This window comes from Oncorhynchus mykiss, chromosome 8, assembly GCF_013265735.2.
Source record: "Oncorhynchus mykiss isolate Arlee chromosome 8, USDA_OmykA_1.1, whole genome shotgun sequence".
Lineage (NCBI taxonomy): Eukaryota > Metazoa > Chordata > Actinopteri > Salmoniformes > Salmonidae > Oncorhynchus > Oncorhynchus mykiss.
In genome coordinates, this window is record NC_048572.1 from 53,153,715 (window position 1) to 53,181,479 (window position 27,765).

A 27,765-nucleotide genomic window follows, 5' to 3' on the forward strand; every position below is an offset into this window, starting at 1 on the left:
CATAAATATCACACATATCCAGACTTAGGACATTTATGGACTGATAGAGTTTTTAACATTGGCAATGAGGGGAAAATCACGTCAAGATCAAAACACATCAAGCTTCACTGAAAACGTTCCTTTGCATAGCCCTTGGCTGGCATAATAGAGGCTGTTATTATTCGGACAAAAGCAACCTGGCATTACGAACCACTATTGCTATGCTGCGGCGCTCCACAGATATTCCTGCAGTGTAGTGTTCGAGAAGGGATAGGCAGGCGTGCTATTCCGTCATGTGATTCTCCTTTTTTCTTCCTACAGTCCTCCGAAGTTGATTTTCAAGCGAGCCAGTGCTGGTGCCTCCTCAATCTCGGCATCTGGAGTGCTAACTAGATGCGGTGACTTTCGTCCCGACTCACCTTATTTTTCCTCACCCGGCGTAGTTTTCAACAACTTTTTAAGATGGCCGGGGCAATTATTGAAAACATGAGCACCAAAAAGTTGGTGATCGTGGGAGTGATTCTGCTTTTGTTCCAAGCGTTTTCTTTTATGGTCGGTGGCTTGATTGGTAAGCATGGTTTTCCCAATTGTGTTCTCTTCTGTTGCAACCTTTGGCTTTGTTATTCGACATCGGCGGTTGAATATCCACTATTTGTCGAGCACATTGAATATTCTATGTAGGCCTATCAAATAATGAAAACAATGTCATTATTTAGTCTATCACTGTTGTGATTTGTCATGTGAAAGTGTTGTCTATGTAACTATTAACAATGTAGCCTTTAGCCTTTTAACGAAGATACATTGTATCAAACGTATCAACTTTTGATAAGTTGCAAGAAAAATAACTTACTGGTGGTATTCGTCTGCCTCCAACTCAATATTTCCCTCTGTATTTGCATTTACTAATACAAAGCACCTTTCCTATATTTAATAATACCGTTATTGTAAAGTATTGAGTGAATTCATTTTTAAATTGCATAGTTTTGTTTTCTCTTGAAGAATGACATATTTTACTGTAAAACACCATAGGAATTGGTGTGGATAACTTCACTCCGATCCAGCACAGAACGTTGTCTGCCCCACTTCTCTCCACCTTCCTCTCATTATGTATGTCTGCTCCGTAGCCCCAGGCAGGCACCATCTCTTTATTTCCCCCTTGCATCTCCCTCTCTCCCTAAATCACAAACCCCTCTCAGCATTGCATATTTTTTACTTCTGCTGGTGCCATTTGCATGACTCTGCTCCCCACTGACACACACACACTCACGCACATACATACTCATACAAACTGCCACAAACTCAATGCCTCAGTAGTTGAGTCCTATGAAGCCTGTTGTTACAGATCCCAATCTCTGGTTAGTTTTGGCAAAACACTCCAGTCAGTCAGTCTGTCTCCTCTCTTCCCCAGAGCTGGGTGGCTGCTGATAAATGAGCTTGTTTGGGCTACTCCTGCCCAAGATAGTTTTAATGAAGCCGGATGCCTTTTGTATTTGCCCGGTGGCCGGGGCCAGCCAGGGTAATTGAGTAGAAAGGCGTTCGTCTTCCCCTGTTATTGGACAACTCCAACACAGCGTGAGGTCACTGGGCCGAGAGGCGGCCATTATTGCAGACACACTGGGGTGGAGACTGGAGGAGCTGCGTGCTCCCAGATTCTCAGGGTGCCAGGATAATTGAACTCTGGGGGGTTCCGTGGAGCTGGTTTAATTCAATTTGGCATGTCTGTGCTTGTTCCCGAGTAGGCCCAAGTCCATTGTGAGGCGACATTGGCGCACCTAGCTAAGAAGACACACTCGCAGAGAGAGAGATAGTTGATACTCTTCTCAAGATGGCCTTGGATTACTTCTGAGGGGGGATGGGGGGTGCCAAAGGCCTAGCCTCAAGGGTTATTTTATGCTGTGTTATGTTTTTGTCTGTTACGCTATTGAGAGTAAATGGGCTCAACGTCGGCTAGTAATCGAGACCGGTCACATTTGATTTGGATAGTCCATCTGTAGATGCTCTACAAGGGCAAACTATCTGTTGCTAAGGTTACGCTTAGGGTTAGCATTAGGTTTAGAATAAGGGTTAGGATTGGTAGATGGTAAGTTGAAATGTCACTCAGTCTGTAGAGCAACTAAAAATGGACTATCCAAAGTGTTAAGTAGGGGTGATCAGCACAGACCATGGCATCGTAATCAGATGCGTTTCCTTGTTTTAGCAGGATAAGTTATCAAGAGTGTATGAGATTTTAGAACTGAAGTAACTCCTGTCAGGCGATGCATTGCAGGTGTCTCATATTCCTTCACTTTGAGCAGGTTTTAAAGTGAATTATAGTGGCACTGATGTATACATACTAGAGTTTTGAAGTTATTTTGTTCATGGCTGATGTCTGTATCTGGCCCTGAGGGCATGGTCTGGCTCTTGTTGATACCTATTATCAATACACCCTGGTCCTTTTTATGGACCTACGGTCCCCTTAGTGACCAAGAGAGTCTTAACCACTGCTTAATCACATAACCCCTCCGAAAACCTTTTCTTACCCTGTCGATACCCTTTTCTAGTCCTCAAACCTATTCCGTCTTTCATCCCTCAAGCCTCCTTTCTCTATCTACACGGCACCATATACTCAGCTTTCTAATGCTAATGTTTAGTACCTTTCCCAACGACTAGTGAAATCCTATGAGAGAGTGGCCAACCTCATCTGGCTCATGAATCTCTATACGGATACAGTATTATGACTTGAGTACTGGGGGCTTTCCCGGGAGCCACCTTTTTTTAAAGGGATTGGGCCTTTACTACAGGGTGTTCTGTCAACATGGTTAGAATGAATTGTCACTTTGTTTAACCAGGATTTGGCTCGGTTTGATCTTAAACTCAACTTCTTTGCGTGTGCGTACTTTGTTGAGCTTGGTAGCCGTCTGACACAAGTTAAACTCCGGAAACAACGCTTTGGTTATGAGTTTGGAAATGTATTCATGTTTAAAACCTCACCATTAGCCTAACTGTGGATGAATTATTTGTAGTGCATTCTGTAATTGAAGAATATAATAGGCTTTTACATTTTTTTTTCCCCCCGATGATTGCACATGGTCTTTATATTTCAGCACAATAATAAAAAGTTACACAATACACATACAGCATATATATATTTTTAAACCTTTATTTAACTAGGCAAGTCAGTTAAGAACAAATTCTTATTTACAATGACGGCCATACCCGCTGGGCCAATTGTGCGCTGCCCTATGGGACTTCCAATCACGGCCGGTTGTGATACAGCCTGGAATTGAACCAGGGTCTGTAGTGACGCTTCTAGCACTGAGATACAGTGCCTTAGACTGCTGCCCCACTCGGGAGCCAAGCATTGAAATGAGAACCTCAACAAAATTGCCAGTGTGGGCCGCAAAGAAAAATTCCCCCAAAACGCTTATTCCGTTATTCTATAGCTTATACCATCAAACATAGTATTAGATGAGAATTACAATTTGTATTTCTCCACAAAAGGTCTCATCCTCAGGACGGATGACTAGGACATCTTATGGATCTAGGTCAACTACCATAGTGATCGGGCATTAACTTAGCAACTCCCCTCTCCCTGTAGCTCCCAGCCCCACCACGGCAGTCCACTACCTGGCTACCAAATGTGTGGACGCGGTCAAAGGTCACCAGAGTGGCAGGTGGTTCATGCCCTGGGGCCCTAACCAGTGCGACAAGATCCAGGACTTTGATGAGGCTATGTCCAAGAAGATCGAGGCCAACGACATCGTGTTTGCCGTCCACATCCCCCTGCCCAACAAGGAGATGAGCCCCTGGTTCCAGTTCATGCTGGTCATCTTGCAGTTTGACATCGCCTTCAAAATGTACAACCAGATAGGTAAGGGGAAACTGCAGACTCAATGTGATTTTTGTTGATTTTCTTTCCTTTTTTTGACTGTGTGTTATTTTATTGTCAAGACATTCTTATCTTTGATCGTTGTCTCTTTTTGTGTTATGTTTTGTCTGGGGTGGGGGGGGAATATGTTGTCTGTGTTTTGTGTTTTTTTTTAGGATGTTAATTGACTGTCTCTCTGTCTGGTATGTCTTTGTTGTGTCAGTGATTCATGACGATTCACGCGTACAAGCATCTGTATTACCGCTAAAATATTTGGGTGCTTTGCCCTTACGCTCCTTGTGGATCCAATTTATAAAGTATTCAGATGTGTGTGTGTGTGTGTTTGTAGATGCTGTTAATATTAGTGTCCCTCTGTCACCTCAGGGTATTGCCTGCTTTTGTCCTGTTTATTGTGGCGAATGCATGAGCACCCAGAGGAATGTGCCTTTTCTCTCCTCTCAGTAGATTGGATTTCTCTCGCACTGAGAGAAAGGCCTAACAATGATGGATATGCTGCTGGTTCTCCACAGTGATACAAGCCTCAGGGCTCCATGTCAGTGGCTTATAGTCTCTATAGAACAGGTAGCTGGGGGCTGCTCGAACTGTGGTGGGCTGTCTCAAATTGGACACTGATAGCTTTGCAATTTCTTAATATGGAGTGGAATAACACTTTTCTGGGCACATTTTTCACCCCTTCTCTTTGCTTATCCCTACGATGAATTGTAACATGGTATATGGTACATCACTTGGAGTGTTGGGAAGGAGTTTCTCACTTTCCATTGCAGGGTAGTGTATCCTTGAGGTCAGTGTAAAATGAGAAAATAAAAGCCCTTGAAATATTGAGTCATTTTCGGCAGCCGATGTTTGCTCAATTAACTGTCACCTGATCTGATAAAACCTACAACCCCCCCCCCCCCCCCCCCCCCCCCCCCTGTATCTCTTAACATTCCTTTATGTTCAGACCAGGAAGGGTTTGCCATGGTCCTTATCTGAACATGGTACCCTTCAGATCTGTGCCCAATTTCAATCTGAACCCAATGTACTTCCTGTACACCCATTACAATATGGCAATAGACATAGGAAAATGTCACCATCTTTCTTACACCAATTCCAGTCCTTTTCTCCCAGAAGAGCCCAGGTGTAGGGATGAGGGTTTGTTTTGGAAGTGTGCACAGTTATTACATTCAGACATGGCAACCGTCTTCTGATCTAGCATTAAGGGTAATATGGAAGCTTGAGCTTGCTTCTCCCTTCCTTGACTTCCTTGACGGCAAGTGGAATATCTCTGTGTGCGTTGTTGTTAAGGAGAGGCCACAGACAGGGCGGGATCGGAGCTGCGCCAGGTCTGGGGCTGTGAAAGAAGGGATTAGAGGGATAACGGAGGACTAACGAAGGGGGATTGGCGTGCCGGCCTGGGAAAGTGACGGGGGCAGAGATGGGGACCAACTTCTTCTGTTGTTACAGATGTCTTGCTAACCTAGCGCAGGGTGCACGGCATGTACAGTAGGGCACGAGGCACTCTGTAACATCCTCCTCTTACCGAAGATACGTTGCAAAGTATAGTTTAGAGCAGTGATGCGCTGCATTTTTACCACAATGGAAAAGCTAAAAGTAAAGTTTGATCTTGTTTGACTCTGGATTAAACTGTATACTCCAATTTGAACTATAGCTGTGTTTCAGTATGTAACGTTACTCCTCAAGATGTCGAGTCATTAAAAACAAAAAAACCTCCAGTCCCAAGCAGGACGTGGGCTTGTTTACAGCTTGTGCTGCCAGACTAGTCATCGATTCACTACCCCGTCCAAGAATTCCACCCACCCAGATATGGGACGGTTGTCCACCCTACTCTAATCCGCTGGGGCCAGGCAGACTGCCTCTGATCACCTGCCAGAGGTTTTACTGTTTGGGGCCCTGAGGATCACCCTGATGTCAACAGCTGTCTATGACCGAGCCACAGAGGAGAAATGGACAGATTGCCTGTGCTTTTCATTTTTTTTTTTTTTAAGAGTCGCCATGCACAGAAATAGCATGCGGCTGCATATAAAACGATGCATTCAGCTTCAGTGCTGAAACGTGTAGCTGTAATCCAGGTTGTCCTTGCCACTCTAGACCACATTAGCTTGCTGAGCTCTTAGGTCTCATTTTGGTCTCAACAGAGGTCAGATGGTCTCAGGCAGGAATGTTCTTCATTTGTGGCTCGCTCTGCAAACTACCTCTGTAACATTAACAAGGAGCGGAGTTGCAGTTTGTTCAAAGAAGAGAAGTTCCAGCAAGCTATTGACATTGAGCTCTTCATGATTTACTTTCTCACGGCATCCAAATGTCTCTGTCTGAGAGGTAAGCAAATGAAAACCAGAACCCTCCGTGTGACAAAATGGCGTCGGCCTGTCTATAACTCAACCAGAACCACTTTCTTTAGACATTTACCATGCCGAAGGTTGGTCCCTGAGATTAATTGTCCCCTTTTCTTTCTCCCCCACCCCACTCCACCCAGGCAACAGCCACCCCTGGCAGGGGTCCAGCAATAACACAGCTGTTGAGAAGGCTTAGTGGCGATGGGCACTGCACTAGGGTGGAATGTTTGTGTGCGGTAAGCTGACATTCAGGATATTTGGCGGTGTTCACTTGAGGGGTGGGAAAGAGGGGTATATGGAGACAGTAGAGGAGAGAGGACTGCCAATAACTCCCCCTCCCTCCTTTTCCTCTCTTCCCCCTCTCCCGGTCAGGGCACCGGGTTTCTTTCAGGGCTCTCCAACTTATTTCATAATCACATGAGTCTCTTTGGAAGGGTGAAGCACAGATCTAAAGCCTGTGTTGGCATTCTGACGGCCATTTTGTTTCTCTAGGCACTTAAAACCAGGTTCAGCTCAACGTTTTGCACCTTCAAGTCAGTAATATTGTATCATTACCAACTGTATAGGAGACTGAATTGAAGGCCTTACATACATGCACGTAAACTATCTTTAAGCCCCTCAACAGGGAAATGTTTCGGATCATTAATCATCCTTGGACTATTTTGGGATCAACATGGCCACTGCGCCACCCGGGAGGCCTATTGAATGTTCTTATAGGCACTTTAGTATTGCCAGTGTATAGCTTCCGTTCCTCTCCTCGCTCGAACCAGGAATACATTGCCAACAGCCTCCCTCGAAGCAGCGTTACCCATGCAGAGCAAGGGGGACAACTACTCCAAGTCTCAGAGGGAGTGACGTTTGAAACGCTATTAGTGCGCACCCCGCTAACTAGCTAGCCATTACAGCCGTTACACCAGCCTAATCTCGGGAGTTGATAGGCTTGAAGTCATAAACGCACAAACCGCACAAAAGTGCTGTTTGAAATGAATGCTTAAGAGCCTGCTGGTGCCTACCATCGCTCAGTCAGACTGCTCTATCAAATCATAGACTTAATTATAACATAATAACACACAAAAATACAAGCCTTTGGTCATTAAAATGGTCAAATCCGGAAACTATAATTTCTAAATCAAAACGTTTATTCTTTCAGTGAAATACGGAACCGTTCTGTATTTTATCTAATGGATGGCATCCATAAATCTTAATATTCCTGTTACATTGCACAAACTTGAATGTTATGTCATAATTATGTACATTTCTGGCAAATTAATTACGGCCTTTGTTAGGAATAAATGGACTTCACACAGTTCGCAATGAGCCATGCGGCCCAAACTGCTGCATACTGACTGCTTGCACGGAACGCAAGAGAAGTGACAATTTCCCTAGTTATAAGAAATTCATGTTAGCAGGCAATGGTAACTAAATATTCAGGTTTAAAAATCTATACTTGTGCATTGATTTTAAAGAAAGGCGTTGATGTTTATGGTTAGGTACATTGGCGCAACAGTGCTTTTTTCGCAAATGTGCTTGTTAAATCATCACCCGTTTGTTGAAGTAGGCTGTGATTCATTGAGAAATGAACAGGCACCGCATCGATTATATGCAACGCAGGATAAACTAGTAATATCAACAACCATGTGTAGTTAGCTAGTGATTTATGTTAAGACTGATTTGTTTTTTATAAGATAAGTTTAATGCTAGCTAGCAACTTGGCTCATTGCTGTCCTCGCGTAACAGGTAGTCAGCCTGCCACGCAGGCTCATCGTGGAGTGCAATGTAAGGCAGGTGGTTAGTGTTGGACTAGTAACTGAAAGCTTGCAAAAACGAATCCCTGAGCTGACAAGGTAAAAATCTGTCGTTCTGCCCCTGAACAAGGCAGTTAACCCACCGTTCCACGGCCTTCATTGAAAATAAGTATGTGTTCTTCTTAACTGACTTGCCTAGTTAAATAAAGGTGTAAACATTTTTTTTTTTTTTTTAACGGTGTCCAAAATTACAGATTGTTATGAAAACTTGAAATCAGCCCTAATTAATCGGCCATTCCGATTAATCGGTCGACCTCTAATCTGTTCTGTCTTGATAGTATTTTTCATGACATGCATTCTTTCCTGCATACTTTGAAAGTTAAAGGGATAGATCACCCCTTGACAGTTTCTCCAACGTTTTCATATCTCAAACAGTCTCAAACTCCAGATGACACATTTTCAAGATATTAACTGATATCTAACTGACAAACTTTTTGTGGGCCGAACTATCCCTTTTAATAAGCCCTGTACCACATTTTGTAGCCTTTGGAATAGTTTAAAGTTGCACTCGTCGTCTATAGTGGATGCATTGTCTAGGAAATGAATAGCATTTCATGCTAAGTGAAAGCAAATGAAGTGTCTGCTAATTTGACGGCATGAAAATGACCCAGTGTTGCTCTTAGCACAGATCTTATGTGTAGCAGTCCAGATTGTGGATTTACAGCGTTGAATGCATTATTTTCATAGCTCTAGACGTTGCGTCCTCTGTTCTTTTCCCGAAAGGCCGTGACTGTCTGTCTGTCATCCGAGACTTATTTCACCCCAGTCACCGCTGGTTTACACCAAAGTATTGTTGTCATAGCTATAAATTGAGTTACGCAATAGGGAATTGCAGGCGGAGAATTTGATTTCATTGCAAATCCACACTTCAATGCTGACCTGCTTGTTAAGACACGCGTAGAGCAAAAACAGGATATATATGCCATTATAATGAAGTCTCCCCATCTGTTATTTGGCATCTATATACAATTTGGTAGTCGGTAAACCTTTAAAAAAACTTCTGGGATCTAAAGTGTGATGTATTGACATCTTCCTCCTACAGAGGATGGAGCAGTGGCCACCATTGATGTAGGTGTGGCCTACAGGGATGACATGCTCGGTGAATGGACAGAGATGGCCCACTCCATAGAGCGAAGGAAGCTTAGCTGCAACTTCACCACCACCAAGGTAAACACAGGACACTGGAGTGTTCCAACCGTTCCCTTCCCTCTGGGGTTAAACACTTCCAGTCCTAAAGGGTTTTTTGTGCTACTGGTTTTAATCACTTGATTGCTCTGTTTTTTATTATAGTATTGGTTGGTTAGTCCACACATGATCATTCAGGTTTTAAATTAGTCTCCCAAAGTTCTGTGGTTACAGCTGATTTAAATTGAATTTTGTGTTTTAAAGAAATTCCTTATAGTTGGTGTCCCGTCAGACGTGTCTAAGTCATCTCTCGCTGTGCCCTGTAGACGTATGAGAACGAGGGTCGCTACTACGAGTGTGACCTGCTGCCCTTCATGGAACTGGGCAATGTGGCCCACAAGTACTACCTGCTCAACATCCGCCTGCCCGTCAGCGAACGCAATAAGATCAACGTGGGCATTGGGGAGATCAAGGACATCCGTCTGGTGGTTAGTAGTGTGTGTGTGTGGGTGCTGGAAGAGCGACTCAATGAAGTCAAATCTACTCATAAAATATCTGCGATCATTGAATATCCTTTACTTTTGTCTTGGAAACGTGTGGAGATACTTTAAAAAAAAGTTTTTCACATCCTAACTGATTACCAAAATGGCCAAACGAGATGTTGAGGTGAACTGTGTGAAAGACTGGCTGACGTTTTTTCATTTCCTATCCTATCAGGGTATCCATCAGAACGGCGGTTTCACCAAGGTGTGGTTTGCCATGAAGACCTTCCTCACGCCCAGCATCCTCATCATCTTGGTGTGGTACTGGAGACGCATCACCCTCATGACACGACCCCCTGTGCTGTTGGAAAAGTAAAAGGCCGCCATATTTTTTTATTGGACTGTGAACGGGATGGTTCTTTGTTGTGTATTTCGGCGTTCAGTCATCCATTGGCGTTGGTTGCTTCGTGAGCTGGTGCACCGTGTAGGTGTGCATTGAGAATTGATCTCCAATCCAAAATGCATGGATATCCTTGTCCTAGCTTCATACACACAAGTAAGGCCTTCAGCCAGGGTAAAACTCAGTAACCCCCAGTGGATACCAGTTAGGCCTTGGGCTTATGGCAACGTTAGCAAGTACAGGAGGAGACCTGCCGGTCGATTAACTATGGATGGACTGTGCATCTAGGTCAGATGTTCTCAGTGCACTGTCCTGGGCCCCGTATTCATAAAGTGTCTCAGGGCAGGAGTGCTGATCTAGGATCAGGTCCCACTTGTTTGTCATGTAATCTTAATCATAATGATCTAAAAAGACAAAACTGATCCTAGAGCAGCAGTTGGGCAGCTACACTGTTAAATAAAAATGAGAACCAGGTGTAGCTTTTTCAAGACCTGTAGTGGTGACAACTTTATTCCAAACGATAACTAACACCAGATTGAAATGATGTACCAATGTAATGTAGACTGATACCCTGTGCCGAGAGCTATGTGTTCAGTTTGGTTTGTCCCTTGCGGCGCTGGGAGAGTATATCAGTACGTCGCTGCGTTCACCACCACAGGAACGTTCGTCCAAGCGCGACACGCGCTCCACAATCTTGTAGCACTCCACTAACACTTCTACCCCTAACCTCTCCTCCCGCTCTCCGTCTTCCCCGTCGTCTCTACGGCTCAGAGCCCTCGTTCCCAAGTGACCGCGCAGCTCTCAGGAAATGGCACTCGAACTCTGTTTGTGGAAAGTACATGAAGGTCATTTATCAGTAATTGGCCTTGTTAAAGCACTGGAAGAAATGGCAGTAGTCCACACTGAAATAATAAACGAGTCTACACAGAGTACAAAACATTAGGAACACCTTCCTAATATTGAGTTGCACCCCATTTTGGGCGGCGGACCATTCTTGACACACGCACAGGAAACTGTTGAGCATGAAAAACCCAGCAGCGTTGCGCTTCGTGACCGGCAAACCGGTGCGCCTGGCACACACCACCATACCCCGTTCAAAGGCACTTAAATATTTTGTCTTGCCCATTCACCTTCTGAATGGCATACATGTACAGTCCTTGTATAGCTTTCACCTGGTCAGTCTGTCGTGGAAAGAGCAGGCGTTCCTAATGTTTTGTACACGAAGTGTATGTCAAGTCTGTTTCCACCAAAGCTATTCCTTAATATACGGTAGTTAGTGCTCTTATTTCCCCAGGTTGTAGGTTGAGTCCTCTTGCTGCTTATGTCTCTCTTACAAGTTATGGAGCTAGCTCTGCAGCTTGTTTAGTTTAAGTGCTCTTTATACAAACACACACACACCTCTATCTCTCCCATCTGTATATTCGCAGAGCGCAGGACATTCCATTCATACTAGCCCAATGGAACGTATCTCGCTGCCGGCTCTTCTGAAATGTGATTAATGTTTTTAGAGTCAATTGCACCCCCCCCCCCCCCATCCCCTCCCCCATCCACACACCACCATTTCCCCCACCCTCAGCCCGTGTTCCACCCACCTTCCCCCTCCCTGCAATACACCCCCCCCCTTTTCTATCCCTCAACTGCACCCCTCCCTCCTTTTCTCCCCTCTATGCGATTATCCTTTCATCTTGTCCTGGCATGCGGGGACTTGCAGCGGTTGAACAGAGAAGCCTTGTTCTGTGTCTGTAATAGGTTGGTTTGATTTATTTATTTTAGCCAGTGTGATTTATCATAGCAGCGTGGTCCAGTGACTGGAGAGATGGAGTATGGAGTCTCCCGGAGGTCCTACCCCACGGCTCCCTGAGGGGTCTACGGAGAAACGTCCAGGTATAAGTTCTCCTGCTACACACTGGGGTTCTGTGTCCCAAGTATTTCTGATGGCGCCAATGCCCTCTCAGCGGAAGTCGTCTATTACCGAATGAATGGCCGCGCACAACTCCCAACACCATTATTCAGTTAGCTGACGACGGCACGGTGGTAGGCCTGATCACCGACGACAATGAGACCCCGCCTATAGGGAGGAGGTGAGAGAACTGGTAATGTGGTACCAGGACGGCAGCCTCTCCCTCCCAACATCAGCAAAACAAACGAGCTGATCGTGGACTACAGGAAATGGAGGGCCAGGCCAACTTCCATTCACATCGACGGGGCTGTGGTGGAGATTTGGCATGGGCCCTCAGATCCTCAAAAGTTCTACAGCTGCACCATTGAGAGCATCTTGACTTGCTGCATCACCGCTTGGTATGGAAACTGTCCGACCGCAAAGCGCTACACAGAGGGTAGTGTGTACGGCCCAGTACATCACTGGGTTCAAGCTCCCTGCCATCCAGGATCTCTATACCAGGCGGTGTAAGACTCCAGCCATCCGTCATAGACTGTTCTCTCTGCTACCACACGGCAAGCGGTAGCGATGCACCAAGTCTGGAACTAACAGGTCCCTGAAAAGCTTCTACCCCCAAGCCTTAAGACAGATAAATAGTTAGTCCGGGTAGCTATTTGGTTAACAATTTAACTATCTGCGTTGATCCTTTTTGCACAAACCTTTTTCACTCATCACATACGCTGCTGGTACTGTTTCTTTATCCTCTTGCCTAGTCACTTTATTCCTAGTTACAGTGCCTTGCGAAAGTATTCGGCCCCCTTAAGTTAATACTTTGTAGCGCCACCTTTTGCTGCGATTACAGCTGTAAGTCGCTTGGGGTATGTCTCTATCAGTTTTGCACATCGAGAGACTGAATTTTTTTCCCATTCCTCCTTGCAAAACAGCTCGAGCTCAGTGAGTTTGGATGGAGAGCATTTGTGAACAGCAGTTTTCAGTTCTTTCCACAGATTCTCGATTGGATTCAGGTCTGGACTTTGACTTGGCCATTCTAACACCTGGATATGTTTATTTTTGAACCATTCCATTGTAGATTTTGCTTTATGTTTTGGATCATTGTCTTGTTGGAAGACAAATTTCCGTCCCAGTCTCAGGTCTTTTGCAGACTACATCAGGTTTTCTTCCAGAATGGTCCTGTATTTGGCTCCATCCATCTTTCCATCAATTTTAACCATCTTCCCTGTCCCTGCTGAAGAAAAGCAGGCCCAAACAATGATGCTGCCACCACCATGTTTGACAGTGGGGATGGTGTGTTCAGTGTGATGAGCTGTGTTGCTTTTACGCCAAACATAACGTTTTGCATTGTTGACAAAAATTTCAATTTTGGTTTCATCTGACCAGAGCACCTTCTTCCACATGTTTGGTGTGTCTCCCAGGTGGCTTGTGGCAAACTTTAAACAACACTTTTTATGGATATCTTTAAGAAATGGCTTTCTTCTTGCCACTCTTCCATAAAGGCCAGATTTGTGCAATATACGACTGATTGTTGTCCTATGGACAGAGTCTCCCACCTCAGCTGTAGATCTCTGCAGTTCATCCAGAGTGATCATGGGCCTCTTGGCTGCATCTCTGATCAGTCTTCTCCTTGTATGAGCTGAAAGTTTAGAGGGATGGCCAGGTCTTGGTAGATTTGCAGTGGTCTGATACTCCTTCCATTTCAATATTATCGCTTGCACAGTGCTCCTTGGGATGTTTAAAGCTTGGGAAATCTTTTTGTATCCAAATCCGGCTTTAAACTTCTTCACAACAGTATCTCGGACCTGCCTGGTGTGTTCCTTGTTCTTCATGATGCTCTCTGCGCTTTTAACGGACCTCAGACTATCACAGTGCAGGTGCATTTATACGGAGACTTGATTACACACAGGTGGATTGTATTTATCATCATTAGTCATTTAGGTCAACATTGGATCATTCAGAGATCCTCACTGAACTTCTGGAGAGAGTTTGCTGCACTGAAAGTAAAGGGGCTGAATAATTCTGCACGCCCAATTTTTCAGTTTTTGATTTGTTAAAAAAGTTTGAAATATCCAATAAATGTCGTTCCACTTCATGATTGTGTCCCACTTGTTGATTCTTCACAAAAAAATACAGTTTTATATCTTTATGTTTGAAGCCTGAAATGTGGCAAAAGGTCGCAAAGTTCAAGGGGGCCGAATACTTTCGCAAGGCACTGTATGTACAGATCTACCTCCATTACCTGGACTCGGTTCTGCTACCCCGTGTATACAGCCAAGTTATCGTTACTCGTTGTGTATTTATTATTACTTTTCTATCGTCTCTCTTTTCTTTCTCTGCGTTGTTGGGAAGGGCCTGTAAGTAAGCATTTCACTGTAAGCATGTGACAAATAACATTTTGATTCGAATGACAAAGGAGATAGTTTTATATAATGGTCAAAATTGTAAAAAAAACAAACGGACATAATGATGATGATGATATTGATTATGATCATTATGTTAACACAGTGCGTTATGGTGAATACTGGTATTTTAATTTAACCTGTTAATGGCGGTGGTACTGCTGCTGCTTATGATGCTGCTGTGTCCTCCAGGGTGATCTTTGCCCTGGGCTTGTGCATGACGTTCATCAACATCCCGGTGGAGTGGTTCTCTGTGGGGTTCAACTGGACCTGGATGCTGCTGTTCGGGGATATCCGGCAGGGCATCTTCTACGCCATGCTGCTCTCCTTCTGGATCATCTTCTGTGGAGAACACCTCATGGTTTGTCGCCGGTCTTTTCACCTCTCCCAAGTATTCTTCTGATGTCATAGTATCTATCCATTTGAGTTAATAAGGCTCAGTGTGACTTAAGAAGAATATAAATTTAGCCAACTCGGAAGGGTTAAGTACCGTGAATACAAATTTGGAGCATGACGTGAGTGTGTTGGAGGGCGTTGGCTGACATTCTCCCGGAAAATCTGATGAGGTCGTCAGTTTGATACTAGCAAATCAGGAGCCAATCACTACAGAACAGGGGGTGTTCCCAAAGCAATGTCATTGGTCCCACGTGGGGGAACACGGTGCATCTTGATATGGAGTGCAGTTCACAATGGATGTATCTCACCAGTTGGTAACTTTTTTGTTGTTGTATTGTCTTGTGACAGGTAAATTTGCTGCAGCATAGCCTATAGTAATATCATTGCTTTAAATCAGTCCATTCAAATTGCATTTCTGTACCTTGTAAACTGTCAAGAGTAGACTTCTCCAAGTGGTTGCCTAACTTGGCCTAGGCTAGATGCAGTTAATTCGGAATGAAACGTGTATTCAAAACGTAGAGCTTTTGAGTGTTTTTATTTAAAATACATATTCGCTGCAGTTTACAGCTGAGACTAGAGTTTTGTACTCCCTTTCAAACAATAATACAATTCTTCTTTGTTTTTGGAACCTAAGTAGGATAATTTTATTCGAAGAGAGATGCAAGCTTGACGACATACTGTATTAGGTTCTCAGTCAACTTACCTTGTAAAATAAAAATAAATAAGCTTGCTCTTGTTTGCTGAATGTAAAAGACAGCTGCCAAAATAAATGTTGAAAGGAGAGAATGTGTGATAGTCTGAATGGATATAGCAGTTATTTAGCAGTTATTTATTAACTATTCAATCTTTGTCAAGACACAAAAGCCGCTGGATCCTATTCTAGTCCTATATTATTCAAGCATGTCGCTACAATAATAAAGAGAAGGAGGTACAGTGCATTCGGAAAGTATTCAGACCGCTGGACTTTTTCCACATTTTGTGATGTTACAGCCTTATTCTAAAATTGATTAAATTGTTTTTTTCCCGCTCAATCTATACAAAATGCCCCATAATGGCAATGAAAACAGATTTTTTAGAAATCTTTGCAAATGTATTAAAAATAGAAGTCGGAAGTTTACATACACCTTTGCCAAATATATTTAAACTCAGTTTTTCACAATTCCTGACATTTAATCCTAGTAAAAAATCCCTGTATTAGGTCAGTTAGGATCACCACTTTATTTTAAGAATATGAAATGTCAGTATAATAGTAGAGAGAATTATTTATTTCAGCTTTTATTTCTTTCATCACATTCCCAGTGGGTCAGAAGTTTACATACTCAATTAGTATTTGGTAGCATTGCCTTTAAATTGTTTAACTTTGGTCAAATGTTTCGGGTAGCCTTCTACAAGCTTCCCACAATAAGTTGGGTGAATTTTGGCCCATTCCTCCTGACAGAGCTGATGTAACTGAGTCAGGTTTGTAGGCCTCCTTGCTCGAACATGCTTTTTCAGTTCTGCCCACACATTTTCTATAGGATTAAGGACAGGGCTTTGTGATGGCCACTCCAATACCTTGACTTTGTTGTCCTTAAGCCATTTTGCCACAACTTTGGAAGAATGCTTGGGGTCATTGTCCATTTGGAAGACCAATTTGCGACCAAGCTTTAACTTCCTGACTGATGTCTTGAGATGTTGCTTCAGTATATCCACATATCCACACATTCGTCCCTCCTGCAGCAAAGCACCCCCACAACATGATGCTGCCACCACCGTGCTTCACGGTTGGGATGGTGTTCTTCGGCTTGCAAGACTCCCCCTTTTTCCTCCAAACATAACAATGGTCATTATGGCCAAACAGTTCTATGTTTTTTCCATCAGACCAGAGGACATTTCTCCAAAAAGTACAATCTTTGTCCCCATATGCAGTTGCAAACCGTAGTCTGGCTTTTTTATGGTGGGTTTGCACTTTTCGCACCAAAGTACGTTCATCTCTAGGAGACAGAACGCGTCTCCTTCCTGAGCGGTATGACGACTGGTGTTTATACTTGCGTAACATTGTTTGTACAGACGAACGTGGTACCTTCAGGCGTTTTGGAAATTGCTCCCAAGGATGAACGACTTGTGGAGGTCTACAATTTTTTTTCTGAGGTCTTGGCTGATTTCTTTTGATTTTCCCATGATGTCAAGCAAAGAGGTACTGAGTTTGAAGGTAGGCCATGAAATATATCCACAGGTACACCTCCAATTGATTCAAATTATGTCAATTAGCCTATCAGAAGCTTCTAAAGCCATGACATTTTCTGGAATTTTCCAAGCTAATCTGTCTATCAATTGTTGGAAAAATTACTTGTCATGCACAAAGTAGATGTCCTAACCGACTTGCCATAACTGTAGTTTGTTAACAAAAAATTTGTGGAGTGGTTGAAAAACAAGTTTTAATGACTCCAACCTAAGTGTATGTAAACTTCCAACTTCAACTGTAAGTATTCAGACCCTTTACTCAGTACTTGTTAAAGCACCATTGGCAGTGAATACAGCCTTGAGTCTTCTTTGGTATGCCACTACGAGCTTGGTACACCTATAGTTGGGGAGTTTCTCCCATTCTTCTCTGAAGATCCTCTCAAGCTCTGTCAGGTTGAATGGGGAGCGTTGCTGTACAGCTATTTTCAGGTCTCTCCAGAGATGTTCGAATGGGTTCATGTCCGGGCTCTGGCTGGGCCACTCAAGGACATTCAGAGACTTGTCCCGAAGCCACTCCTGTGTTTTCTTGGCTGTGTGCTTAGGGTGGTTGTCCTGTTGGAAGGTGAACCTACGCCACAGTCTGAGGTACTGAGCACTCTGGAGCAGGTTTTTGTCAAGGATCTCTCTGTACTTTGCGGCGTTCATCTTGCCCTTGATCCTGACTAGTTTCCAAGTCTCTGCCGCTAAAAGACATCCCCACAGCATGATGCTGCCATGCTTTACTGTAGGGATGGTGCCAGGTTTCCTCCAGACGTGATGCTTGGTATTCAGACCAAAGAGTTCAATCTGGTTTCATCAGACCAGAGAATCTTGTTTCTCAGGGTCTGGGAGTCTTATGTGCCTTTTGGCAAACTCCGAGCGGCTGTCATGTGCCTTTTTCTGACGAGTGGCTTCCGTCTGGCCACTCTACCATAAAGGCCTGATTTGGTGGAGTGCTCCAAAGATGCTTGGTCGTCCTTCTGGAAGGTTCTCCCATCTCCATGAAGGAACTCTGGAGCTCTGTCAGAGTGACCATCGGGTTCTTGGTCACCTCCCTGTCCAAGCCCCCCCCCCCTCTGTGGACAATTCCTTCGACATCATGGCTTGGTTTTTGCTCTGGCATGCACTGTCAACTGTGGGACCTTGTATAGGCAGGTGTGTGTGCTTTTCCAAATCATGTCCAATCAATTGCATTTACTACAGGTGGACTCCAAGTTGTAGAAACATCTCAAGGATGATCCATGGAAACAGGATCAACAGTATGAGCTCCATTTCGACTCTCATTGCAAAGGGTCTGAATAATTAAGGTGTTTCTGTTTTTTATTTTGAATAAATGTGCTAACATACCCATAATGAATTAGGGAAAATATGTTGTGTAGATGGATTTAAAAAATATATATTTTATCCATTTTAGAATAAGGCTGTAACGTAACAATCTGGACAAACTGAAGGGGTCTTAATGCTTTCCTACTGCACTGTACGTGTTAAATAGGCCCTGTGATTATAAACAAATTGACTAACCTATCATTTTAACTTTGTAGGCTGCATGTCCTGCACAAATCAATGAACCATCAGCATTGCATGCTTTATCCCAGCTTCATTATTTGAAAGAGGTGTGTAATTCCAGTACATATAATGCAGTCCACATGCAATGAATAAGATGACTAGATGTTCCCAAGACAGCATACATCTATGGGGTTTTAAGATTTGATGTCTTGTGTAATGTAGCCTATCAAACACTATATATACAAAAGTATGTGGCAACCCCTTCAAATTAGTGGATTCGGCTATTTCAAACTCACCCGTTGCTGACAGGTGTATAACATCGAGCACACAGCCATGCAATCTCCACAGACCAACATGAGCAGTAGAATGGCCTTACTGAAGAGCTGTGACTTTCAACGTGGCACCATCATAGGATGCCACCTTTCCAAAAAGTCAATTCGTAAAATTTCTGCCCTGCTAGAGCTGCCCTGGACAACTGTAAGTGCTGTTATTGTGAAGTGGAAATGTCGAGGAGCAACAGTGGCTCAGCTGCGAAATGGTAGGCCCCACAAGCTCACAGATTGGCACCGCCGAGTGCTGAAGTGGGTAGCGTGTAAGAATTGTCTGTCCTCGGTTGCAACACTCACTACCGAGTTCCAAACTGCCTCTGGAAGCAACGTCAACACAACAACTGTTCCTTGGCCGAGCAGCCGCACAAAAGCTTAAGATCACCATGCACAATGCCATGTGTTGACTGGAGTGGTGTAAAGCTTGCCACCATTGGACTCTGGAGCAATGGAAATACTTTTTCTATAGTGCTGAATCACACTTCACCATCTGGCAGTCCAACAGATGAATCTGGGTTTGGTGGATGCCAGGAGAACTCTATCTGTAGTGTTTGGGGGAGGAATACATTTCTGGGGCTGTTTTTCATAGTTCAGGCCCCTTAGTTCCAGTGAATGGAAATCTTAACTCTACAGTATACAATTGACATTCTAGACGATTCTGTGCTTCCAACTTTTTGGCAACAGTTTGGATAAGGCCCTTTCCTGTTTCAGCATGACAATGCCCTCTTGCACAAAGAGTGGTCCATAAAGAAATGGTTTGTCGAGATCGGTGTGGAAGAACTTGGCTGGCCTGCACAGAGCCTGTAGGGTGTGGGTCCCAAAGACCCTCCCCATTTATTGATTATAGGGAGCTTAAGATACCTATGTTTTTCTGCAGGCCTTATAATAAGATACTGTTGCTATGTGTCTAAAAACTCTGCCACTATACGTTGCACAAGCCCTCTATATTAGTCTTTGTGGTTAAGCTCTGGCTGTTGCGAGAGTGTGCTTGCAGGCTGGGTGTGAGTCAGACTGAAATTAGGTAAAGAGAAGTAACCACGGTCAGGTTTTGATATTTTGATCTTGTGAAAGAGTGGTCAAGTCTAATAAATTCAGAGAAGCTACTGGAATAGGTTGCCTAATAAGGTAACCTCAGCTTATTGATACACACATACATTGACGTAGCTGATCATACCACTAGGGAGTGATCACATGTATAAAATGAGCTGTGCCCTTAGTTGGGGTGCAGAACTTACTCGGAAACATGTGCGCTATGTTCCTGTTGTCAACTTCTGTCTGCAATTGCATTAATTAAGGTTTTTGATTTAATTAAAGATATTGTCTGAATGCTGATTTCACCAATGAGCCAATAATTGACAAGGAACGAACCCCAACAAGCCCTGACCTCCACCCCATCGAATACCTTTGGGATGAATTGGAACGCCGACTGCGAGCCAGGCCTAATCGCTCAACATCAATGCCCGACCTCACTAATGCTCTTGTGGCTGAATGGAAGCAAGTTCTCACATCTAGTGGAAAGCCTTCCCAGAAGAGTGGAGGCTGCAAAGAGGGGACCAACTCCATATTAATGCCCATGATTTTGGAATGAGATGTTTGACAAGCACGTGTCCACATACTTTTGGCCATGTAGTGTATGTATTGGTTAACGGCACAATAATTTTTGCTTTTTCTGGCTTGGACTCAACATGTATTTTTGTAGGGCTCATTGGGTTCAGGTAATATTATGTTTGACGTTTCAGGCCGATCAAGGCTCATATACATATTGTACAGGACTGTCCCCTATACCTTGCTCCTTTTTTGCATGACATCAGGACCACATCAGACTGATCCAGTTTGGTCATTGAGTGGGGCATTCGGATGAGTTGGGTTTGGGGGAGTCTGGACCGAATTTGAATGATTTTAAAACTACCTTGAGTATCCATTGACTTGGTATGACTTTTAGTATCCATCAACTTGGTATGACTATTAGTATCCATTTAATTTGGGCAGCAGGTACCCTAGCGGATAAGCGCGTTGGACAGGTAACCAAAAGGTCGTTGAACCCAGGTGAAAAGTCTGTGTCTTTTGAGCAAGGCACTTAACCCTAATTGCTCTTGTAAGATAATAACGTTGACTAAAATGTAAATGTATCCATGGTAGGTGGATACATTTTTATTTTTAACTGCATTTTATTATTTTATCCCCCTGTCTTACTGTTCTGTCTCACTTTTTAAAAATAATTTCCCCTCCCCCAGGACCAGATGGAGAGGAACCGTTTCTCAATCTACTGGAAGCAGGTGGGACCAATTGTCTTCGGCTCCTTCTGCCTCTTCATCTTCGACATGTGTGAGAGGTGAGGCTGAACAGCGCGCACACACACACTTCACCACACTGTCAGAACAAAGCCCCGAGCTATTTAAAGGTTATCCCCACAGATTTTCAGCGACCATTTCTGACGTATTTGTTTTCCCCACCAGGGGAGTCCAGTTGAAGAACCCTTTCTACAGTATTTGGGCTTCCGACGTGGGGACTGAGTTGGCTGTATCCTTTGATTACGTTGATGACTTCGTGCCTTAAAAGTTGATGGCCCAAAGGAGACTAAATTAGGGATGAATTATCTCTTGTCTGAAAAAGAATGTGTCCATGCAATTGTACTGTATATCCCCGTACAAGTTTCAAGTGTATCCTGGAATTATTTATATTATCCAATTTAGGGCCAGATTGTGTATCAGTATTTGACATCAACATACTAACATTAATCAGAGCACGTCTCCTCTGTTAGTTTCACAGTCACAGGTCCCTCTCTTCACTGTGTTCTGTCCTGAAGTTAGCAATAATTCAGTGGTGCTGGCAGTGCCTACTCCTGCCTTGGGCCATCTCTCCTCCTTATTTACCCTCTCCCAGCCTCCTCACTCTCTGTGTGTGTATTTTATTTAACACTTTAGGGGTAACCCACAGGCCTAGGTGATGCAATATTCACCAGAACAACCCCCATCAGAAACTAGTAGCAGCAAGAAGCTTTTGCTAAATCACTGCTTCACCTCTCTCCCTCTCCCTCACTCTCCAGTCCAGTGGGAGAAAAATATCCCTTTAAAGAAGTTGGTCGTGACAGGGAGACCCATGAGGCGATGCCCAGCATTGTCCGGGTTACGGGAGGGTTTGGCCAGCCGGGGGTTTCCTTGTCCCCGGCTGGCTTCCTGGTTCATGCGGCTGGCTTCCTGGTTAAGCGAGCAGTGTGTCAAGAAGCAGTGCGGCTTGGCGGGGTCGTGTTTCGTAGGACGCATTGGCTCTCGACCTTCGCCTCTCACGAGTCCATCGGGAGTTGCAGCGATGGGACAAGACTAACTACCAATTAGGGATAAAAAGGGGTAAAAGTACGAACTAAAATAAAAACGATGGCCATCTCTATCAAGCATGGTGGTTTCTATTTAGTGTTCCTAGAATTAAGCGGAATGTCTAAAAATGTACTTTTACTGCTACTGTGCATTAAGATGCGTCAGGCTAGAGCAGGGGGTCTATATATGGGGCTTCAGTTATGGTCAGTCCTGTCTAATGGTAAGAGTCTAATCTTTCAATTAGCTTAATAAATCGTTCGATTACGCAATGTTTTATTAGCGTCACCATGCACGTTAGCTCCTTGACTGAGGTTGATTTACAGATGGCGTTCATCATTGTGGCGGGGATCTGTGCCTGTCTCTACTTCCTCTTCCTGTGCTTCATGGTATTCCAAGTGTTCCGCAACATTAGTGGGAAGAGGTCCTCCCTGCCCGCCATGTCCAAGGCCAGACGCTTGCACTATGAGGTTTGTGTGTACATAAATGTGTGTGTGAACAGTACATACAGTGCCTTCAGAAGTTATTCATACCCATTGACTTATTTCACATTTTGTTGTTACAGCCTGAATTCAGTATGGATACCCAAGTGAAAATGTTTTTTTAAATTTGTTGGAAAATAATTGACATAAGTATTCACACCTCTTTGCTATGACACTCCAAATTGAGCTCCGGCGCATCCAATGCCAAGAGTGTGCAAAGCTGTCAAGGCAAAGGGTGGCTATTTGAAGAATCTCAAACATTTTTTTTTCTTTTTAATATATAACACTTTTTTGCTTACTAGATGATGTGTTCCATATGTGTTATTTCATAGTTTTGATGTCTTCACTATTATACTACAATGTAAAAAATAAAGAACAACCCTTGAATGAGTAGGTGTTCTAAAACCTTTGACCGGTGGGTGTATATCTGGAGAAAGGTAATTTCTATAGTGTTGAACTTTTCCAAGAGCACAGTGGTCTCCGTCATTGGGAAATAAAACATATGGAACTACCCAGACTTTGCCTAGAGCTGGCCGTCCGACCAAACTGGGCAAGAAGGGCCTTGGTCAAGGAAGTGAACGAGAACCCAATGACCACTCTGACAGAACAACAGAGTTCCATGGCTGAGATGGGAGAACCTGCCAAGTCTCTACAGCACTACACCACTCTGGGCGTTATGGGAGAGTGGCCAGACGGAAGCCATTCCTGAGAAAAAGGCACATGACCGTACACCTGGAGTTGGCAAAAAGGCACGTGAAAGACTAAGGTAAAAAATAATATAAGGCAAAAGATTCTGTGGTCTGACAAAAGCTGCACTTTGGCCTGAATGCAAAGCAGGCACGGCTCATCACCCATCTAACACCATGCCTACCGTGAAGCATGGTGGAGGCAGCATCATGCTATGGGTATGCTTTTCAAAGGGCAGGGACTAGGAGACTGGTAAGGATAGAGGGAACAATACAGGTAAATCCTTGATGAGAAACTGCTTCAGAGTTCAACAGGACAATGACCCCTAGCGTACAGCCAAAGCAACACTGCAATGGCTTCAGAACAAGAATGTCCTTGAAGTGCAGCCAAAGCCCAGACTTGAATCCCATCTGAAAATCTGTGGAAAGACTTGAAGATTGCTGTTCGCCACCGCTCCCCATCTAATTTATTTTTTTTACCCCCTTTTTTCTCTCCAATTTTGTGGTATTCAATTGTTAGTTACTGTCTCAGGAGAGGTGAAGGTCGAGAGCACGCATCCTCCGAAACACAACCCAACCAAGCCGCACTGTTTCTTAATACAGCGCGCATCCAACCTGGAAGTCAGCCGCACCAATGTGTCGGAGGAAATACCGTACACCTAGCGACCTGGTCAGCGTGCACTGCGCCCGGCCCGCCACAGGAGTCGCTAGTGTGCGATGAGACAAGCCCGGCCAAGCCCTCCCTAACCCGGATGACGCTATGCCAATTGTGGGCCTCCCGGTCGCGGCCGGCTGCGACAGAGCCTGGGCTCGAACCCAGAGTCTCTTGTGGCACAGCTAGCACTGCGGTGCAGTGCCTTAGACCACTGCACCACTCGGGAGGCCGTGCTACCCATCTAAGTTAACAGAGCTTGAGAAAATCTCCAAGGAAGAATGGCAGAAAATGTGCTAAGCTGATATAGACATACCCAAGGCGACTCAAAGCTGTAATCGCCGCAAAAGGTGCTTCTACAAAGTATTGACTTAGGGGTGTGAATGCTTATGTAAATGAGATGTATATATCTCCTTTTCAATGCATTTGCTAACATTTCTAAAAACATGTTTTCACTGTCATTATGGGGTATTGTGTGTAGGGTGAGAAACAATTTAATCCATTTTGAATTCAGACTGTAACAAGATGTGGAATAAGTCAAGGGGTATGAATACTTCCCGAAGGCACTTTAAGTCCCTGTCTAAATGTGTGTACCCTATGTACCTAAATCACAGGAGTATGGTGACTGCTTAATTGGGAAGGACGGGCATGTGGTAATGGCTGGAGTGGAATAAGTGGGATGGTTTCAGACACATGGTTTCTATGCATTTGATGCTATTTAATTAGCTCCGTTACAGCAATTATGAGCCGTCTTCCCTTCAGCAGCCTCCACAGACTTAAACATTTGTATCTTCAATGAATTTGGCGTGTCTGTGTTTAATTTTTTTCATGGATAGTAGTATTAACTCTAATCTTCCTCTCGAAGGGGCTCATCTTCCGGTTCAAGTTCCTCATGTTGGTCACTCTGACCTGCGCTGCCATGACTGTCATCTTCTTCATCATCAGTCAGGTGAGTTCTGCCTGTGTGCCTCCAGGGGTATCCCAGAATCCTCTGGAGAGGGTTAGGTATTGAAGCAGGGTCATGCTAATTAGGGAACTCCATTACAAAATGTTTTGTATCGGAAAACGAAAACAACTGTTATTGGACAAGTTCAGATAGTTTCGTGGTGTTTTCTTAAATGTTGTACCTACTGAACACAACCCATATTGTGTGTGTGTGTGTGTCTAGGTGAACGAGGGCCACTGGCACTGGGGAGACTACACGGTGCAGGTGAACAGTGCCTTCTTCACAGGGATCTACGGAATGTGGAACCTCTACGTGTTTGCCATCATGTTCCTGTATGCTCCCTCACACAAACGCTACGGAGACGAGCAGTCCAGGGGTGAGTCCAGCTAACACCCGCCTCTAAAGGTCAATAGGTCAAAAGTGATGTCAAATGTTATTTAAAGGGCATCTTAAGAGTTCCAATACACTTCACTGTGGTGAGCAAATATTGACTCCTTTTTGAGGTAGTAACATTACTTTCAGATGTATGTTTCTTGTGGACATTTCAGTCTAAGGGAATCTGGTGTGTCTGATGGACAAAGAATCTCAGAAGATCCTAGGAATCCTGTTAAAACCTGTTTTCAAGACTAAAGAAACTCCCAGCTCAGAGTAGCTTATAGGACAGGGGTAGGTAACCCTGGTCCTGGAGTGCCACAGGCACTAAATCCTTTTTGATTCAACCAATCTGGTAGACCAGGTGTGTTGAATTTAGGCCTGAACTAATCAATTACCTCAATTGGTCAGGTGTGGTGCCTAGTTGGAACAAAATCCTGCGGCACTCCAGGAACAGAGTTGCCTACCCTTGTTATAGGAGGACGTTAAGACACTGCCCAGGCAAACTCTGAGCCAGGAGTAAAATCAACTCAAAAAAAACTCTGCCGGTAATCACGACAGTGCGGTACTGCAACATCGACATGGTTATTCCCCATCATTTGCAACAGTCTCTACGAGGCATCGCCAGCTGTGGAATCTAGCGCGCTTCAGACAACCACTGAATGTGACTACATCAAATGTTGCAATGGCAAAATGTTTAACTTTCCTCTGACACATCACTTTGCCTACTCTTAGTTATTGCCTAATATGTTGACATGCACAACCTTCTTTTTTTTTAACCAATTCTCATGGTTGTTGAAAGCGGACATTGGACAATACTACCGTCATAGCAACACACCCGTCACTCCCGTTTTAACAACTCTAAATCACTTTGGCACAGTAGGCATAAGAGAATACCTGTTGGAGTTCAGGAAACGGTTCCCTGAAATGCGTTAGCCTGGAGTGGTATCTTGCCTTCTCTTTCTCCCTCTCTGTCCATTTAATCAGGTCACTGTTTCAAAAGACAAAGTCATAAATGATGTCTGCCGTGAACCAAAGGGCCTGACATAAAGAGCAAATTGACGAAGAAAAGGTTTTAACAAAAGCTGTGTCTTTAAAAAAAACAACAATGCATTGCTGCGTTAAAGCCTGCATCGGGGGACAAAATAAGTCCAGTTTTATACATTGTGACTGAAATGGGAAGCACAACAGCACAAGGTTTGTTCAGAACCATTAGGGCTCTCGGGATAGAGATATTTTCTTAACACTTTTCAACTGAAGACGACAAGCGTTTCTTGTATCGCTCCGTTTTCTACCGTTTGGTGCCTAACGAGCCCGACGCAGATGACCCAGATGTACTGTGTACTGATTTGTCTATTGGTCACTGTGCTCTGTTCAGGAGCCAGTGGGGAGGACATCCAGCTGACCACCACCATCACCCACGTGGACGGACCCACCGAGATCTACAAGATGACGGGCAAAGCGGCCCAAGAGTAGCCCCCCCACCCCTGGACCTCCCACCTTCTAATACCTACCCTACAAAAGTCCCTCCCTCAAACCCTGACTGTGCTTTCTTTAACCAAATCCCAATGTCCCCCTTCCAGTCACTGTCCCAAAAGTTCAAAAGCAACTTTTCTGTAGGCCTACGGTCCATTAATTTCATTGCAGACATGGGGCCGGATTGTATATCCATCTTTGACATTTGACACGGTCTGTTAACTATCAGTGTTTGTAATGTTGTTGCACAACTGTACTCTTTCTTATGAAGTCCAGATTGTGGACTAGCTGCTTTGAAATGGAAACGGAGTAGAAGGACACCGTCTGGTGGTCATAAGAGGGAGTTGTGGAGGAAATCGTGCTCCAGGTAATGTTGCCTTCAGGCACAGTTCTAGTATCAGTTTACCCTCCCCAAATCATAAATGTATCCATTAGGGGGAGGGAGTACAAATCTGACCTTAAATCAGTGGCCAGTGGCAACTGCATTTAACCCCAGGGCATTCTGAAGCGTAACTGGTTGCCTCACTGAAGACATTAATTTGTTATTTAGAGGGAACAAATGTTTGTATGTATGCTGTTTTTGACTGTTCACCTCAGCAGTTTTACATTAAAATAATCAGTAGGATATACAAGAGTGTATATGCCTCATCGTACAACGTCCAACATGGCCACTTTCGGAAGATCTGTCAAAAGAAAGCACATCTCCGCAAGTTGTCAGTAATATCAGTAATAACGGCAAGCTTTATTGTCACTTCTGTCTGCACTCACTCTCACCTGTACACGTCCATGGAAAGTTCTAGACTACTGGATTCACTTGTCTATCACTTACAAGTGGGGGATTGCCTTTTTGGATTGTAGGGAAAATGTACAAACCACAAGGTATTTTTTGTGAAACACCAAGTTCATTGTTACCATCTAGATATATATATTTTTTATAAAGTGCTTATTCTCAACTGTATGGAATATTGACATGCTGTATAACTTACTGTCTGTTGGCAAAAGATAAAGTTTTGAAATTTGAAGATTGTATTACACATGGGAGTGTAGTTTTGTGCTTTTTTGCTAATTTAACTAACTTTATGCCATGTCTTTTAATATTTGCTAAGTAAAGTATATTCACTCACG

At 44.0% G+C, this 27,765-nt stretch overlaps 1 protein-coding gene across 1 annotated transcript; it reads left to right on the forward strand.

Annotated features, from left to right (window-relative positions):
• The first annotated feature begins 166 nt into the window (after positions 1–166).
• On the forward strand, positions 167–27,765 carry wls (Wnt ligand secretion mediator). Its single transcript, XM_021612922.2, has 12 exons — positions 167–547; positions 3,557–3,829; positions 9,028–9,152; positions 9,437–9,598; positions 9,828–9,964; positions 14,478–14,646; positions 20,950–21,047; positions 21,172–21,235; positions 22,353–22,496; positions 24,712–24,795; positions 25,015–25,168; positions 26,543–27,765. Exons 1-12 carry the CDS (start codon positions 442–444, stop codon positions 26,638–26,640), a joined length of 1,614 nt encoding a protein of 537 aa, XP_021468597.1. The 5' UTR covers positions 167–441; the 3' UTR covers positions 26,641–27,765.